The sequence below is a fragment of the Belonocnema kinseyi genome, chromosome 10, assembly GCF_010883055.1.
Source record: "Belonocnema kinseyi isolate 2016_QV_RU_SX_M_011 chromosome 10, B_treatae_v1, whole genome shotgun sequence".
NCBI classification, from domain to species: domain Eukaryota; kingdom Metazoa; phylum Arthropoda; class Insecta; order Hymenoptera; family Cynipidae; genus Belonocnema; species Belonocnema kinseyi.
The window spans coordinates 99,209,709-99,226,262 of record NC_046666.1 but is presented as its reverse complement, the minus strand read 5'-3'; the positions used below and the strand labels follow the sequence as shown (position 1 = coordinate 99,226,262).

General features: G+C 41.3%; 1 protein-coding gene across 4 annotated transcripts in view; it reads left to right on the top strand.

Moving 5' to 3' along the window:
• The window catches only part of LOC117182096 (anamorsin homolog), an 87,036-nt gene that overhangs the window by 44,094 nt on the left and 26,388 nt on the right, over positions 1 to 16,554 (top strand). The window contains exon 5 of one of the 4 annotated variants that reach the window (XM_033375123.1): positions 5,961 to 6,196. The exons of the other annotated variants lie outside the window; for them this stretch is intronic. Coding sequence (XP_033231014.1) covers positions 5,961 to 6,158 — 198 coding nt within the window. The 3' untranslated portion in view covers positions 6,159 to 6,196. The remainder of the gene's footprint in view (positions 1 to 5,960; positions 6,197 to 16,554) is intronic. 4 annotated transcript variants of the gene reach the window in all.

Sequence of the window (16,554 nt, the reverse complement as noted above, 5' to 3'; positions counted from 1 at the left end):
GGGAGCTCTTCTTAATATTTTGACACCAAAATCATGTCGATACACCTTACCGACTGCGAGTAAAGCCACCCACGCTTTAACTTGACAGACTGTATATACCATATATGTTTCTCCATTACCAAGATGTTGAATGGTATTTCTAGCTACGAGTTGAAGATCCTGTTCGTCACGCGATGATGTATTTTGTAGTCTTCCTTGGTGTAGATGGACGCATCCACTCTTGTCCAATCCAAAGCTCATGCCTATGGCTTTAGAGTACATATTTACTGCTGCCACAAGAATTGCAAGGTTCTCTTTTGAAGAATCAAAGAGTTTAAGGTCATTCATGTATAAAAGATAGTTGACCTTAAATTTTCTTCTGTTTGGCAGGCCACATAGGTTTCTAGAGCTTTTGCCGCGGAGCACAATAGATAGAGGGAAGAGGGAGATGCAGAAAAGTAAAAAGTCTGCTCGGAAGACCCCCCCCCCCCCCTATATGTGACATAACTTGTAGTCAGTTGTCTTTTGTCTCCAGGAGCTTAATAAGTAGCTTATGGTTCGTATTATAGAATGCCTTTCAGTAATCCATCCAAGTCATGAACAGATTGCGTCGATACCTGATGGAATCCTGGGTAATACACCTGTCTATTAATAGGTTCTCTCTCCAACCAGCTAATCCTCTCATGCATCCATGTTGTTCAACTATTAAACTCCATAGCGGCTCGATAGATATTAATATCCTCTCTTTGAAGATGCCAGTAAATGGCTTGACAAATCTCCGGTCTTAGTCTTAGTACCTTGCGTGCTTTAACTAACCACTGCGGGATGGGTTGTTCTCCGCTTAACAAAGTAATAAATATTCGAGCTAGATGTTTGTGCGTAGAAGTGAACTTCTTCCAGCAAAAGTTGTTGATTTGATCTGGCCCTGGAGCTGAAAAGTTTTTAGTTCTAGCGATAACTTTCTTCACTTCATCAGCAGTAATTATTTGACATTCCTCTTCTGGACGTTGCAACAGAAGATATTGTTTCGACTAGGCGGATTTTTAACGGCACATGGCGTTTTGTTAAAAAGACGAGAAGGTTGAGTACAAAATGTGGAATTTTCCTGAATCCACCTTATTCGCCTTAAAGGCGCTCTTTGGCTGTTGAAAGAGCTCTTATTTTTTGCACCCAGTGCTGCTTAATGGTCAACAGCTTACAATTGTTCAGCGAGTGATTTGCTTTCCGTCAGTTTCGAGCAAGTGCCCTAACTAACTGACTTTTCGTAAACCACACAGTTCAGACTCCAGAAATCAATATCTTCAGGGAGCAAATCAAGGAGAACAATATTAGTTTCAGCTAATTTGTCCATCCTGAGAAGAAAATTTTTGTGCATTTTTGATCTCCTATTCCTCATGTTGGGATTATCGGCTATCTGCAAGGGTGGTCTTGCTGTAACGAGTGTTATGTTCTTTGGAGGATTTTGATCCTCTTCTTGATAAAGAGCTTCATATCCCCCTTTGCGTAAAAAGGGTACCTGATCTTGCAAATACTGGGGCGTTTTATGAGCATCTTCCTTGTGCAAATTAACCCAACTTTCATGCAACCTTTGCATCCTAGTGGGCACACAAGTCCTAAACTTGCCCTATATACGTCTTTCGGCGGACGTCTTAAGGACGTCCTGAGGATCTTTTAAAGGCATGAAAAGATCCAAAGGATGTCTTAAAGACGTCAAATCATATGACATAGAGGTACATTCTAAGGACGTCTTTAGCACGTCCCAGTGCCTACTGGGATGTATCCTCCTCGCGCCGCTGAGCTTGCTTGCCAACTAAATTGGTCCGACCATTTAAAAAGATGTTCTTGCGTTTGTCCGTGACCATTGCCTGGTCGTATCCTTGGTTCGGTCCTATTGCCACTCCTAACTGAACCATGGCCTCCATCCGAAAGAAGCCTCATTATTATTATTTCTTGTATTAAAAATGTTGTAAAATGTTGTAACCAGCTTAAGATGGTTACTGCCCAACATTTCGAAGGCATTTTTTGGTTAGGGTTGGATGTTATTTGATTATTTTGCACGGGACTGTCTCCGTATATATTATCATCAGAACCTCGGTAAAGGTACATAGGAAAATTTCCAGAGCTACCGGCCCAGGGATTTTTAATATTATTTAAAACATTCACTCGGGTAAACCCGGTTATACATCATAGCCACGGATAAGTCAAGTGACTGACGAAATTAGGATGTTATAAGTTAATTCAGTACGATGCTTGAAACCTCCTGCGATGATGTTGTAGGCATACAATTACGAGCGGTCGCGAGCGTTGTAGGTGACAACAGTCAGCTCTGAATGCTTAGTTAGAGCTACCATCTGCCACTTCACAGTTCTTTAGTCGCTTGCTTCCTGATGGTCGAGAAAGTTTATAAAAATGCGACGGGTGTTTAATAAAACCGCCTTTTGAGCTGCTGCCAATACCCTACTGACTCCTAAAAGTTCAAGATGTTCAGTGCATCTTGCGTGAACATTACCTGTAGCTATACTTCTGGATCTTGGTTGTATAGGTTGACTGCAAATGTCGGTTAAATGGACAAGCAATGTCGATGATGAAGACTCTTCCACCTTTTCTTTTTTGCATCACGATGTCAGGTCGATTGGCCTGGATGTAATGATCTGTTTGGATAGTAACATCCCAATATAAGATGTAATCTTCGCTTTCTAAAACGGGCATTGTAATGTATTCCCCATTCCAATATATGATCTCGATTGCGCGTCAAGAGCCTCCTCCGCCTGCCCCTCCAATTTTAGGGGGGGGGGGGTGTTCGTACGCTTTTTTTAAATGGACTCTAGTATCTATAGAAAGGCATCCATTCTTTTAAGAGTTCCAGGTTTAGGGCAAATTGTTGATGTATAATGCCCGATACATCATTGCGTTTGTGCGTATATTCTCTCTGAGTCATTATGCGGCAGCCATCAATAATGTGCTCGATGGATTTGTTGGTATCCCCACATAATTGGCACCGGTCAAGCACGTCTTGATGTAACACGTGTTTGCGATAATTCCTCGTACTGACAACCTTGTTCTGTATCGCAATGATGAACCCTTCCGTCTTCGGATAAAGAACACCCTTTCTTAGTCAAATATTGGATGCCTCACTATCAACTTCTTTTTGATTGAACGTTTTGGGGTGCTCGCCGTGGACAGCTTTCTGCCTCCATTGTATTTCTAATTCCTCTATGGTTTTCCCCTGATATTCAAGGCCCCATCTGAGGACAAATTTAAGGGCGTGTAGTCAAGATCCGCTTTACAGATATCATTGGATCATTGAAAACTGCTTCGTGACCGCAGTAACTGAAGCTGTGTTACACTCTGTATTTGACTACAATAACGAATTTAAGATAGAATGCAATAGGTAGGCCTCGCTGAGTTGCTACTGAATAACCTACAGCACCCTGCCGATGAAAACTCACTGAAATGGCATTGCATAGTGCGGTTCCAGTGCTGCTCGTTTCAAGCTGCTCAGATTCCGGTTTTAAAAGTCAGCAGAAGTTTCTTTTATACCAGAGATTAGGATACTAAGTAGACCAGTTGAGAGGGTTTAAAAATCCAAAATTAAAATTCAAAAATTTTTTAAATTATTTCGGAGTGTTCGAAATTCAGAATCTACGGGGTTTGATAACTTCAAATATCTAATTTTTTTAGATGTTGGAAATTGAAATGAATATAACGTATCTCGTAAATGGAATGAGATACGCCAAAACAGACAACATTTTCGAATTTAACTCCGAAAAAGTAGTAGAGAAACGTTTATTTTTCGGCCTGCTGGCCTTAAAACATTGACTTGCTTACATTTCCATTTTTTTAATAGAATTTTCTTAAATCTATCTCTTACAAATTACCATCCATTCACACGCTATAACTAATCCGATTGCTCCTATAACAAAAGGGTTGCTGCCCATTTGCCCCCCCCCCCCTTTTATGCAACAATACCTCCATGCTTCTTCCACTCCTTTCCACCTGTTCACATTCCTCCAACCAGTGCTCAACTTCTGCATCCCCCTTCCCGCACAATTCATACATTCTCTTCTCCCTAAAGAGCCAGAACCTATTATAATTCTCCATGTAACCGCATTTCATTCTCGCTATAAAATCCTGATTTCCTTGCTCCTCTTTCTCTCACAAAGATTGAGCTCTCTCCCTGGGCATAATCCACACATAGTTCCCGTTAAACCTTGACTCTCTTATTCTCTCCTCTCCTCATATTTACAAACTCGACTCCCTGTTATAATCCCTAAACTCGTACTTCCTGTCTCCCTCCTGACCACATTTGCCCTTCTCACCCTCTCGTTTGTATGACCATCCACTCCCCCATTCCTTCGAAACATGAAGCCTAGGTACACAAACTCTTTTACCTCCTGCACCGCTTTTCCCTTCCACTTCCACTACCCTCCCTTATCACACCCACCTCCTTTCCAAGCGGACAGCCTGGCCTCAACCCCCTATCCACCCAGAATCCCTCAGAGATTTCCTCCCCTCCTCTCACCTTATCTATCGTCTTGTATACCTTCCTTATCCTCTCGATCAGGCTCCGGTTCACTCCCCTCTCTTCCATTGTCTCCCACAACCTCCCCCTATCTACCGAAGCAAATGCGCCCTTAAATCTACAAAAACGCGTACACTTTGGCATCCTTTTTGGTTAGTTCTCTATCCACTACGTGCTGCAAGACGTAAATATTGTCAATAGCACTCCTTTCCTCCCTTAAGCCCGCCTGCGTCTCCGGAAATATTCCTTTCCCCTCAAGATCCTTGCGCAGCCTATCTGCCAACACTATCCCGTACATTTTGCACGCAGGATTCATTAGCATAATTCCCCTATAGTTTTCCTGCCTCTCCCTATCCCCTTTCTTATACAGTGGTACGATCAACCCTTCCCACCACCCTCTTAGGAATCCCACCCACCTCTATACTTTTTTCACTACTCCCTTTAGCCTCTGCCTTACCTCTTGTGTGCCAAACAGTCACGCTTCGTTCTCTACTCCGTCCAGCCCTGCTGCTTTAGATTGTTCAACTTCCTTATCTTCTTTTCTATCTCCTCATCATTCAGCTCCTCTCCCTCTACCCCCTCGTTCTTCTAATCCCCTCATTTCTCTTTCTTGTATCTGAACCTTCTCTTAACACTTCTCAACTCCACTTCCAGCTCTTTCCTTTTCCTGTTCTTTCTTCTTACACATCGCCCTTAACTCCTTCCTCATTTCTACGTACTCCTTTCTTTTCGCGGTTTCTTCCTTCCACTCCCTGTACTTCTTTTTCACCCTTTTCTTCATCATTTTACATTCCTTATCCCACCAAGGCTTCGCCATTCCTTTCTTTTTCTTCCTAGATAACCTCTTTTGCACACAACCTTTCACTTTCTCTTTTAGATCCTCCCATATATCGTCCACAGACTCCCTCTCATAGCTTACGTTACCCAACTGCTTCTGATACTTCTCTATCGCCTCTCTGGTCCATGACACCCTCTCCCCTAACGATCCTTCTTACCCACCCTGCCTTTCGACAGCCTCCCCCTGTATCCACAAACTTAATGGCTGATGGTCTGATTCCACCCTCCCTTCCACATTAAATTTTTCTATCTCCTCCCACCCTTGCATATTCATAATCACATATTCTATCACCGATACACCCACCTTACTCACATACGTGTATTCTCCCTCTTCGTCCCATTTTACCATACCATTAGTCACCGCCTAGCCTCTGTCCTCCATCCAGTCTCTTAGAACCTCCCCCTCTTTATTTATTATCTTATCCTTCGATTTTCTTTCGAAGCTCTCCACTTCCCGTTACAGGCCCCCTTCAATCCCAATTCTCGCATTAAAGTTTCTCCCCAGTACCGCCATACTCCCATCTCTCTCTTAGTAAGTTTTGCACCCTTTCTTTAATCCGTTCCATCCCATCCTTATCGTACACAGTCACAAACTTTTACATTACCCCTCCTATCTTTACAGCCCTCATTTGCAGGCGACGGAAAACTGCTGGGAATAACTCTGCTTCCCAGATACGAGGTACGTGACGAATACAATAGGACCATTGTATCATCATCGCATCACTCTAAAGTGCCGTTTAGGTGCCGAAATCAGCATAAACCAGTCACAAATCAGTGCAAGTCTGTGCTTTTTGAGTGCCGCTTCCTCGGCAGGGCGTGACTTGTAGGTGGTCGAGCGCATCGTCTCGCCCGCCTTAGGTGAGTCCTCACAATTCGACGCTGATTGGCTACTTGCACGGCGCTGCTGTGTGTGTGGTTAGTGGTGTTCCGCTTCACTTGCTACCTGTCGTGATGCCAAAACGAACGAAGGTACAAGGACGACTAAACTGAAGACTGTAACTAAGCAAAAATACCTAAGAGTAGATCTGAAGCATTTTCGGTAATGAGGAAGTTCTTGTCCTCTCTGACACGAGAGTTGTCCGCATACTGCAAAACATAACACAACCGATTTCTTGCGTTATGTTTTGCTCAATGCAGACCACATCGCAGAAGTCTTGAGTAGGCTGGCTTTAGGGTAGGTCAACTCACATAGGAGATTGTCAGGAGTCTGTGAGGAGTACATAAATAGTTTATTGCCCGACATAGATGGCGTTAGTTCAGTTTTGAAATCGGGTACGATTGTACGATTGCAATGTGTAGAAAAAGCGGGAAACAAAGCTTTACAAATAGATTTAATGCTCTGACGATGATTCATTATAATAAAAAGGAAGTGTTTCTAGTTTCAGTCATGTGAAAAACTACGAATCTTTCTGAAATTTCTTGAAAATTGCAGTTCACTTGTTCAGGACGTAGCTGCACTTTTCAGACTCACTTCTACAGATTAGCCCTGAAGAACTGAACTGTAATGTACACGAAATATCGGCAAGAGTCGTAGTTTTGCACACGATTGAAAGCGGAAACACCTCCTTTTTATTATGAAGATTTACTAAGCCATCTGGTTATATTATATCCAGCCACATTTATTAAAATAATAAAATACCATCTCTGATATTGGCGCGCACAAGAGCAGCATACGCATGTACACGTGCACTAACGCATGGATGCTTTTTAGTTTCTCTGCCCGACAGAGATGCCACTGAACAATGGACCAATTTTTTCCCACGTAGTTGACCTACCCTGGCTGGCTTCTCGGCAAGTGCAAGTCACCGTTGACTCCAATAGATGAGATGGCGAACTAGGAAAGTAGTTGTCTTGCTTCTTTTAGATGGTTCTAATGAAGAATTTCAGCAAAGCGGGGGGACTGGATGATGAGTGGGGTACTATCGCGAAGAATCAGCTGACATGAGCTGAGCCATACGGTCAGACATTGTCTTTAGCCTAACAAAAATACAAGTTTAACTCTTGCGAGGTCTCATGATCATGGGTATGTATCTCTTGCTTCTAAAAATATATGAGGGTGGTCTGAAGGCACTGGTGTTTGGTAGCGATTTCGTTCTTCGTAAAGTCATTTTTCTGCTTTGCGGATACAGCTTTAATGTAGTCCTTCTACAATTATTTGGTTAATCTCAAATCATACAATATGCCTTCCCAAATGAGTACGATAACTTAAATTGATTATATCTTATGTCGCATGTGCTATATGTGGCATTAATTCTTTCAAATTCCCTTTAAATTTGATTTAGCATTAATTTTAATAATACAGTAAAAACATCCAGGTATACATATATACATTCACTAACGCATGCGCACGGAATTGTAGTTCTTTTGCTTCTTTTACGCGGCACTTCGCTTACTTTACGGTGTCACGAACTTAGCATTGAGTCAACGGTTGCTGACCAATGCCGTAGCGTCGAGGGCTAGTAATGGGCGAACCTCACAGATTCTGTGAAGAATCGAGTCCAGAAGTACTGGATCCTTCGATTTCCGATTCCATTCTTCGCAAGTCGTTGTATCGATAGTTTTTTAAATAGAATCGAACCTCTATCCGCTATATATTTTTTAAAGATATTATAAACCTAGATGCGGCACTTCACTAGCGAACCTACAATAAGTTCCAAGAACTAAAAGTATTCCCTTGGTTAAAAAGAGACAGAGATAGCTCTATCTCCTTTTAACCGCAGGATTTCGCCGGGAGCGGGTGCTAATCTGAAAAACTGCACCCGGTCTAACCATTACCCAAATTTACTTGCATCACAGCAAAGGCGCCGCTGGAGTTTTGCCGTGGGGGGGGGGGGCATGGCTTCGAAGCACACAGGTATCGAACTAATCCAGGAACCCTAGTTAGTTCGAGATACCATTAGGGGTCTACGGGGGGCTAGTTTTTGTTACAGGAACTACAAGGCGGCCAATCCAAGGGCATGCATACTGGCGAAGGGAGTCAACGTCGTCCCGCTGTTTGAGCTATGTTCTAGAGACCTGATGGTGATAGTCACAGATCTTAAAGAAATAGGAAGGCTAGTCATGGGATCGGCTTACTTTTCATATGACAGCGATACCAATCCACTAGTGAAGGTACGTACACTGGTGGAATACTGCAAGGTAAGGGGTCTTCCTCTTCTGTTAAAGTGTGATGCTAACTCCCACCATACTTTGTGGGACAGCACGGTCATCAACTGCACTGACGTATATATTCTTAATACGGGGAAGACTCCAACGTTGCGTAATTCGGTCAGGGAGGAAGTCATTGACGTCACTCTCTGCACCGGTAGTTTTACAGATAACATCAAGAAGTGGAGAGTTTCAGATGAACCCACTTTCTCAGATCACTCACAGATAGAGTTCGTGTTGGAATTCGTTGTACCCATCGGCCCTAAATGGGTCAGAAATCCAAGAAGAACGGACTGGGGTCGGTTTTCCACAGAACTAAGAAGTTTACTTTCAGGAGTGCCCAGGTCAATTAGAGACGTGGATAACCTGGAGATGGCGGCCGAGATTTTCACGGAATCCATCAAATCTACTTATGAAAGTGCTAGTGGCTGAACTGTTTCATCTACTCATGAGTCAGGCCCACCACGTTGTAGGCTATGCGAACGATATACTGGTTATCGTGCGCGGTCAGCATCTAGATGCTCTCTTCGGAGTAATGCAGCAAGAATTAGGAATAGTAGATTCATGGTGAAAGAGGACTGGAATATCAGTCAATCCGAGTAAGACGGATGCGATTGTATTCACTAGAAGGTACAAGTGGGGAACCACGAGTGCATTGAAATTCGCTGGATAAAAACTAGAAATCAAAGGACAAATCAATATCTAGGAGTTTTTCTGGATAAGAAGCTGTCATAGAACGAGCACCTGGAAAGCAAGTGGAAGGAGCTAGTAGCGACTCTTTGGCTCTGTAGAAGAGTCATACGGAAAAGCTGGCGCTTGAAACCGGAGGCACTTATGTGGATCTATACAGCGATCGGGCGACACAAACTAACCTATGCGGCAGTCGTCTGGTGCAACAGGGTCTAACTATCTACTGTGAAGTCCCGACTGAAAAGGATGGGAAGGCAACCATGAGATTAAATATCGTAAACGATAGCAGTATCTCGACAGTTATGCGGATACCAATCGACATCGCGAGGAGGCAGACACTGAGCATGCCCAGGGACATAATGTCCACTCGTCGCTACCTTTTTGACAAGAAGTACAGAGTTAGCCTATCCACGAAAGAGGAATGGGCTAACGGTGAGGCATACCTACCCAGTGATTGAGACAGCTGGTTTACAGACAGCTCCAGGAACAAGGAGAACGCTGTAGCAGGTGTATATCGTAGAAGGAACGGAATGGGCTTCACAATGGAGTATGGCAATAAAAGAAACATTTGTATCTGCTCAGACAGCAGGGCTGCTATCATGGCCCTGAATAGAACAACGACCATGTCGCTACTAGTATGAAAGTGATTTGAGGCACTGAATAAGTAAGCGACAGAAAAACGAGTCACTTTGCTCTGGATCCCTAGAAACAGTAGCATCAGGGGCAATGAGATATCGAACAGGCTAGCAAAGCTAGCAGCAAAGGTAAAATTTACTGGACCTGAGCCAGTTGTAGGCATTTTCAATAGGCTAGTCACTGAAGATATTAACAGTTGGCTGATCGAGGAACATCAGAATGTGTGGGGTTTAGTCTCTGGCTGCAGAGGGGCTAAATCACTCTTCGGCTTAAAGCTAAACCCTCATCGAGCGAAGGAAATACTCAAGCTTGGAAGGAATGAAGTAAAAGTCCTAACAGAAATGTTTATAGGACATGGAAACCTCTGGTATCACAGGCATAAGATATGGCTTAAAGAAAGTCCCTTCTGCCGTCTATGCGGAAAGAATAATCAGACTTCTACTCATATTCTCTGTTACTGCCCTGTGATTGCGGGGAAACGTGTAACATTGACAGGCAGTTACTGCATCAATGAGTCTGAAATATCAACCAACAGCGTGGCTGCGGTCCTCTCCTTATGGAGAGGTCTTTGGGGCCATGCTTACGGCTTATAAGGGGACGCAACGGGATCACCTCAGCATCAGAAGCTGTGACGGTCTCAATCCATAATAATAATAATAATAATAATAATAATAATAGTAAAAATATATCAGCTAAATAGGCTAATAACGAAGAGGAGAGGGACTAAGTAGAACACCAAAACCCATCAATGAAAAATGGAGAATTTATTAAAGATTTTGAAACGCTTGTCGCTTCCCGAGGATCATCGGGGCGCCCCTGGAGCCACCGCTGGGGGCCACAGCATGCGGGACGGTGGCTATGGTGAGCTGCGAGATGGTCAGGCAGATCTCACTAATCAAACAGCTGACCAGCAAGAACATCTGCGACAAACGGTAAGCAGTGGAACATCAACTGTGTCTGCTGAGGATGCTTTGGCTAGCACCAGCTGTTTGCAGCCAACCACCTCGACAGAAATACCGTGGAAGAACATCAATTGGGATACCACAATGAAAGAGGAATTGGTGCGTCTCTATTATGAAAGTGCGAAGTTTGAAACAAACAAGGAAAAAGGATACAATTTAAGAACAAAATTTGTTGCAAAGTATCCTAATATACAAAAGGTCGCACTAAGAGATCTTATCGCTAAGGTGAAAGATATCAGGAGTAATCTACATGTCACAGAAGACCGAGCAATGGAGATTAAACAACAGGTTGATTTGGCGTGGAAAAACAACGGCAATGAACATCAGTTAGAGAAAGCCGCGACAAACGGTCAAGCAGGAGCAATTGATGTTCTTCCGCAACCTATTGATGATCCAACACCACCACATCCTCCAGAGGTGGATGACCTTATACAACCAGAGGCAGAAGCAGAGATTCAGCAACCAAAAAAGCGACGAAAATGGACATACCATATGAACAGAGATGTTATGCGCCTTTATTTTTTGGCAGAGAAATGTGGGGAAAGTGTGAGGAGAGAACATCATAGACTCTTCTTACTTAAATACCCAGAGCTAGCCACAAAAATAAATGAGCAGAATCTGGCAGATCAAAAACGCTCAATATCTGTAAACAGACTGCTTTCGGCTGTTGAAATAGCTGCTATCAAAATGGAAGTGGAACAGCAGTTTCCTATTGATGAACTAGCCTTGGAAGATGTGGATAATGAAGACTTGATTGATGCTGAAGGCATAGGTGCTAGGGATAATAAACATCATGCACCGGATCCATTAGAGATGTTACCAACGATGATGAACATCACAAATCATCTGCGTACACTAATAGCACATCTCGACAGTAAGGTTTTACCTACGTATTTGAACGTAGCACAAAATGCGTTAGAGGTGCAAACTCTTGTATACTGTGCAGCTGTAGCAACCGTTAGAACGTTGGGCCGAAAAACTAGGCCTGCAAATGCAGTTTTTGTTCCAGCAAGGGATCGAGATCCACCATGGAAGATCAGGTTGGATATGGATGTCAGCAAAGTAAGGTGCAAATTATGTCGATTAACTCAATATAAAAAAAGAAAGAGAACCAGAAAGCTAATAAACCATGTTACTAAAATCATCCACCCTCGGCACATCGAGACAGTAACACCAGCAATATTGGATGAAATTTTAGACTCTCAACGACAGAGACTTGATGTTTTTACTGCCAGACTGCGTCGGTACAAGAAAAGTAATGCACGAAGGCAACAAAACCAAAACTTTCAGACAGATGAAAGAAGGTTCTATCGTGAACTGAGAGTAAAGCCAAATAACCACCAAGGCACCCAAGTCCCTCAATTGGAAGATATGACTAACTACTGGTCGGATGTTTGGGGAAAAATGAACAGATGCAATTTGGACACTGCCTGGTTCAAACTGGAGGAAGCAAGGGCAAGCAATAGCCCAGAAATGCATTTGAAAAACATCACAGCTTTGGATGTTTCAGTTGTCTTAAAGAGGGCAAGTAATTGGAAAGCACCAGGTTCGGACATGGTGCATAACTTCTGGTACAAGTACCTGACGAGTGTGCATCTTGCGTTGGCAAGGTGTTTTCAGAAGATCATTGAGCATCCAGATTTGAAGCCAGGTTTTATGCTCCAAGGTACTACGTATATGATACCAAAAAAACCAGACGCTCAAAAACCATCTGACTTTCGACCGATAGCCTGTCTTCCAACAATTTATAAATGTCTTACAGCTATCATTGCAGATAAGGTATATTCTTATTGTGACAAGAATGACATTCTTACAGAAGAACAAAAAGGATGTTGTAAAAACTCACGAGGCTGTAAAGATCTAGTCACTATAGACGCTGTTGCCATGACTCAAGCTCGTAAGCATCAAAGGAACTTACACATGGCATACATTGACTGCAAGCAAGCGTTTCCTTCCGTTCCGCATGACTATTTGTTTGAAGTCTTAAAACTTTACAAAATCTGTCCACACATTTTCGACTTTCTAAGCCATGCGAAGAGGTTCTGGGGTACAAGAATCAAGTATTTTGATCATGGACAACCAAGGATAACTGGATCAATACGCTTTACGACGGGTATATTTCAAGGAGACTCCTTCAGCGCACTATGGTTCTGTTTAGCATTGAATCCATTGAGCAAAACACTAAACAGCATGTCTCATGGGTTCAGAATTCATGATAATGAGGATGGTCATCAAGTGACCCATCTTCTTTACATGGATGACCTGAAGCTGTACGCTAGTTCAGGCCGGAAACTGCAGCAAGTGATTAATGTCACAAAGCAGTTTTCCAATGATATCCACATGGAGTTCGGACTAGATAAATGCAGAACAGTGCATTCAATCAGAGGGGAATTAGGGACCGCAAAGTTAGAGAAAGAGTTCGAAAATGACATCGAGGCAATGGCTGCAGGCGAATCATATAAATATCTGGGTATTCTTGAATCTAAGGGTATTCAACATACGATAGTTAAGACAAACCTAATGACTGCCTCTACTACGAGACTCAGATTAATTATGAAGAGTATTCTCAAGTCGGCAAACAAAATCAGGGCGATCAACACATATGCCATCCCTGTCCTCACGTACTCCTTCGGGCTCATAAAATGGTCTAACACCGACCTTGAAAAGTTAAACAGAATTTTTCGCGTAGAAATGACAAAGCACCGAATGCACCACAGAAATTCAGCGATTGAAAGGGTAGTTCTACTACGACATTTAGGGGGTAGGGGCGTTGTAGATGTCAAAAAACTGTGAGTCACAAGTTACACACTTACGAGACTATTTTAACAGCAAACGAAATGTTGCGCTTTACAGAACCATCTGTCAAGCGGATCTTGAATACACGCCCTTAAATTTGTCCTCAGATGGGGCCTTGAATATCAGGGCAGAAACCATAGAGGAATTAGAAATACAATGGAGGCAGAAAACCATCCATGGCGAGCACCCCAACACGTTTGATCAAAGTGAAGTGGATAGTGAGGCATCTAATATTTGGCTAAGAAAGGGTGTTCTGTATCCAGAGACGGAAGGATTCGTCATTGCAATACAGGACAAGGTTGTCAGCACCAGGAATTATCGCAAATACGTGTTACATCAAGACGTGGTTGACCGGTGCCGATTATGTGGAGATACCAACGAATCCATCGAGCACATTATTGATGGCTGTCGCGTAATGGCACAGAGAGAATATACGCACAGACATAATGATGTAGCGGGCATTATAAATCAACAACTTGCCCTAAAACTAGGACTCTTAAAAGAATGGGTGCCCTTCTATAGATACATTTCAATGCCCGTTTTAGAAAGCGAAGATTACATCTTATATTGGGATGTTACTATCCAAACGGATCATTACATCCGGGCCAATAGACCTGCACGCAAGATGCACTGAACATCTTGAACATTTAGGTGTGAGTAGGGTATTGGCAGCAGCTCAGAAGGCGGTTTTACTAAACACCTGTCGCATTGTAAGAAACTTTCTTGATCATCAGGAAGCGGGCGACTAAAAACCCGTGGAGTGGCAGATGGTAGCTCTAAGAAAGCATCCAGAGGTGACTGTTGTTACCTCCAAAGCTCGTGGCTGCTCGTAATTGTATACCTACAACATCATCGCAGGAGGTTTCAACCATCGTATTAAATTATTTGAATTAAGTTATAACATTGTCATCTCATCAGTCACTTGACTTAGTCCGTGGCTATGATGTATCACCGGGTTTACCCGAGTAAAAGTTTAGTAAAAATTACAACAGTTGTTCTGCATAGAGTCAAGAATTGATCATTTGAAATTGAATCATTTTGAAGCTCAATATCAATAAGATAATTAGCAAAAACAAGAAGAGATTCGTCCCTAAAAGGCGGAGGGAATCCATAAATAACTACACGATGGTGGGCGGGGAGCCGCGGTATACCGTTCCTAATCCGCTTAAACACCTTAAACTATACAAAGAAACTGTCATACCTAAAGTTATACCAGTATTCCATTATTTCTCAGAGGAAAATAAAAGTAACGGATATTTGGACCCTAAAATTGAAAATTAAATTTGAAACAAACTTATGTGAATTTATAATTAGAATATTTTAATTACTGAGTATTATTATTTTCTTATTTAATTTACTATTATTTAAGCAATGATAATAAATTATATTAATCTATCAGATGTTATAAAAATTAAATTATAATAAAATAAATAATTTATTAAAAATTGGTTAAAAATTTAATTTTTTCAAAAATAAATTTATTAAAAAAGTAAAATAGTTTAAGTAATCAAATTTAAGAAAAAAGAAATATATTCAAAAATATAATTTAAACAAATAATAGAATTTAAAAACATGGTAAATTTGCAAAAAAAGTAATTATTAAAAAAGAAAATTGTTAAAGAAACAAAACTATAGTGAAAATAAAATGGTAAAAGAAATGAAATAATTAAAGAAATTAAATTCATTAAAAACTGGAATTGGTTGAAAAATTAAATTACATTTTTTTTAAATTGAAAATTTTGAACAAAATAATTTTTGAAATAAAAGTAATAGATATTTGGGCCCTAAAATTTAAAATTAAATTTCAAACAAATTTATGGGAATTTTATTTAGATTACTTTGAAGTAATGGAAATAAAATGTTCTAAATACTTTTTGAATTACTATAAAATTCATGATTGAATTTAGTTAAACAACACAGCCACACAAAAAAAGTGTGCGGATGTGGTAAGAAGACACACGTATTCCTATGGATTTTGGGGTGCTGAATTCAAATTCGGTATCAAAAATCGCCCATCACGTCATGGTTGAGCCATAACCTCAAAGAATGACGAAAAATCATGCACTGATGCAAATAAATTTCAAAATAATGCTAGTGATGCAAATTTTTACTTCAAAAACATGTCGACCACTGTGAAGGATCAACCCTTGCCTGATATCAACTTCTTTAACATAACTTTACCCAACAGAACCTGACCTCACCTAGACTACTACATCGAATGGGTCAACTCGAGCTTAACCTAGAAATAAATCTAACCTAGCCTAACCTAACCTCACGAAGCACAATTAAACTGATTGTGTTGTCCCGTTGTGTTTGCGGTACCGTTTGAATCAGCATGGACTTAACCTGCAAAGAGGTCAAACCTATCCTAACCTAAAAACACCTAACCTAACCTAACCTAACTTAACTTCACGTAATATAATTAAACTCATTGTGTTGTCCCGTTGTGTTTGTGGTATCGTTTAATTCAGCTTCGGCTTAACCTACATAGAGGTTTAACCTATCCTAACCTAACAAAACCTGACCTAACCTAACCTAGGCAAATGAAATTCAACCACACGTGTAGCTATGTAAGCGTACGGTGCTCAGTCTTAAATGTGGGCTATATTTAATAGGTTAACTCGATCTTAACCTACAAATGAAGAAAAAAGGACACGTTATAGCAGGCAGAAAATAGACTGAAGTAGGTCTATAATTCAATTTGATTACGATAAAAAGCAAGATAAAATGTAAACACGAAAGATAGTATAAATATGTCCCATAAGTTTAAGAAAAGCAGAGAGAAAAAAATTTTGAATAAAACTCTTATTAATTTGCATGTTTAAGCTACAGTTCTACATTTTAATTGATACAAACATTGTCAGGTTAATTGAAATGGAGTCGATTCTACTTGTAGTTCTAAGTTTCTTCAAATGAGTAATGTGCGTCTAAATTTTTAACCACCTGTAGTACAATGAAATGAATTTTATTGTTTTACAACGGGAA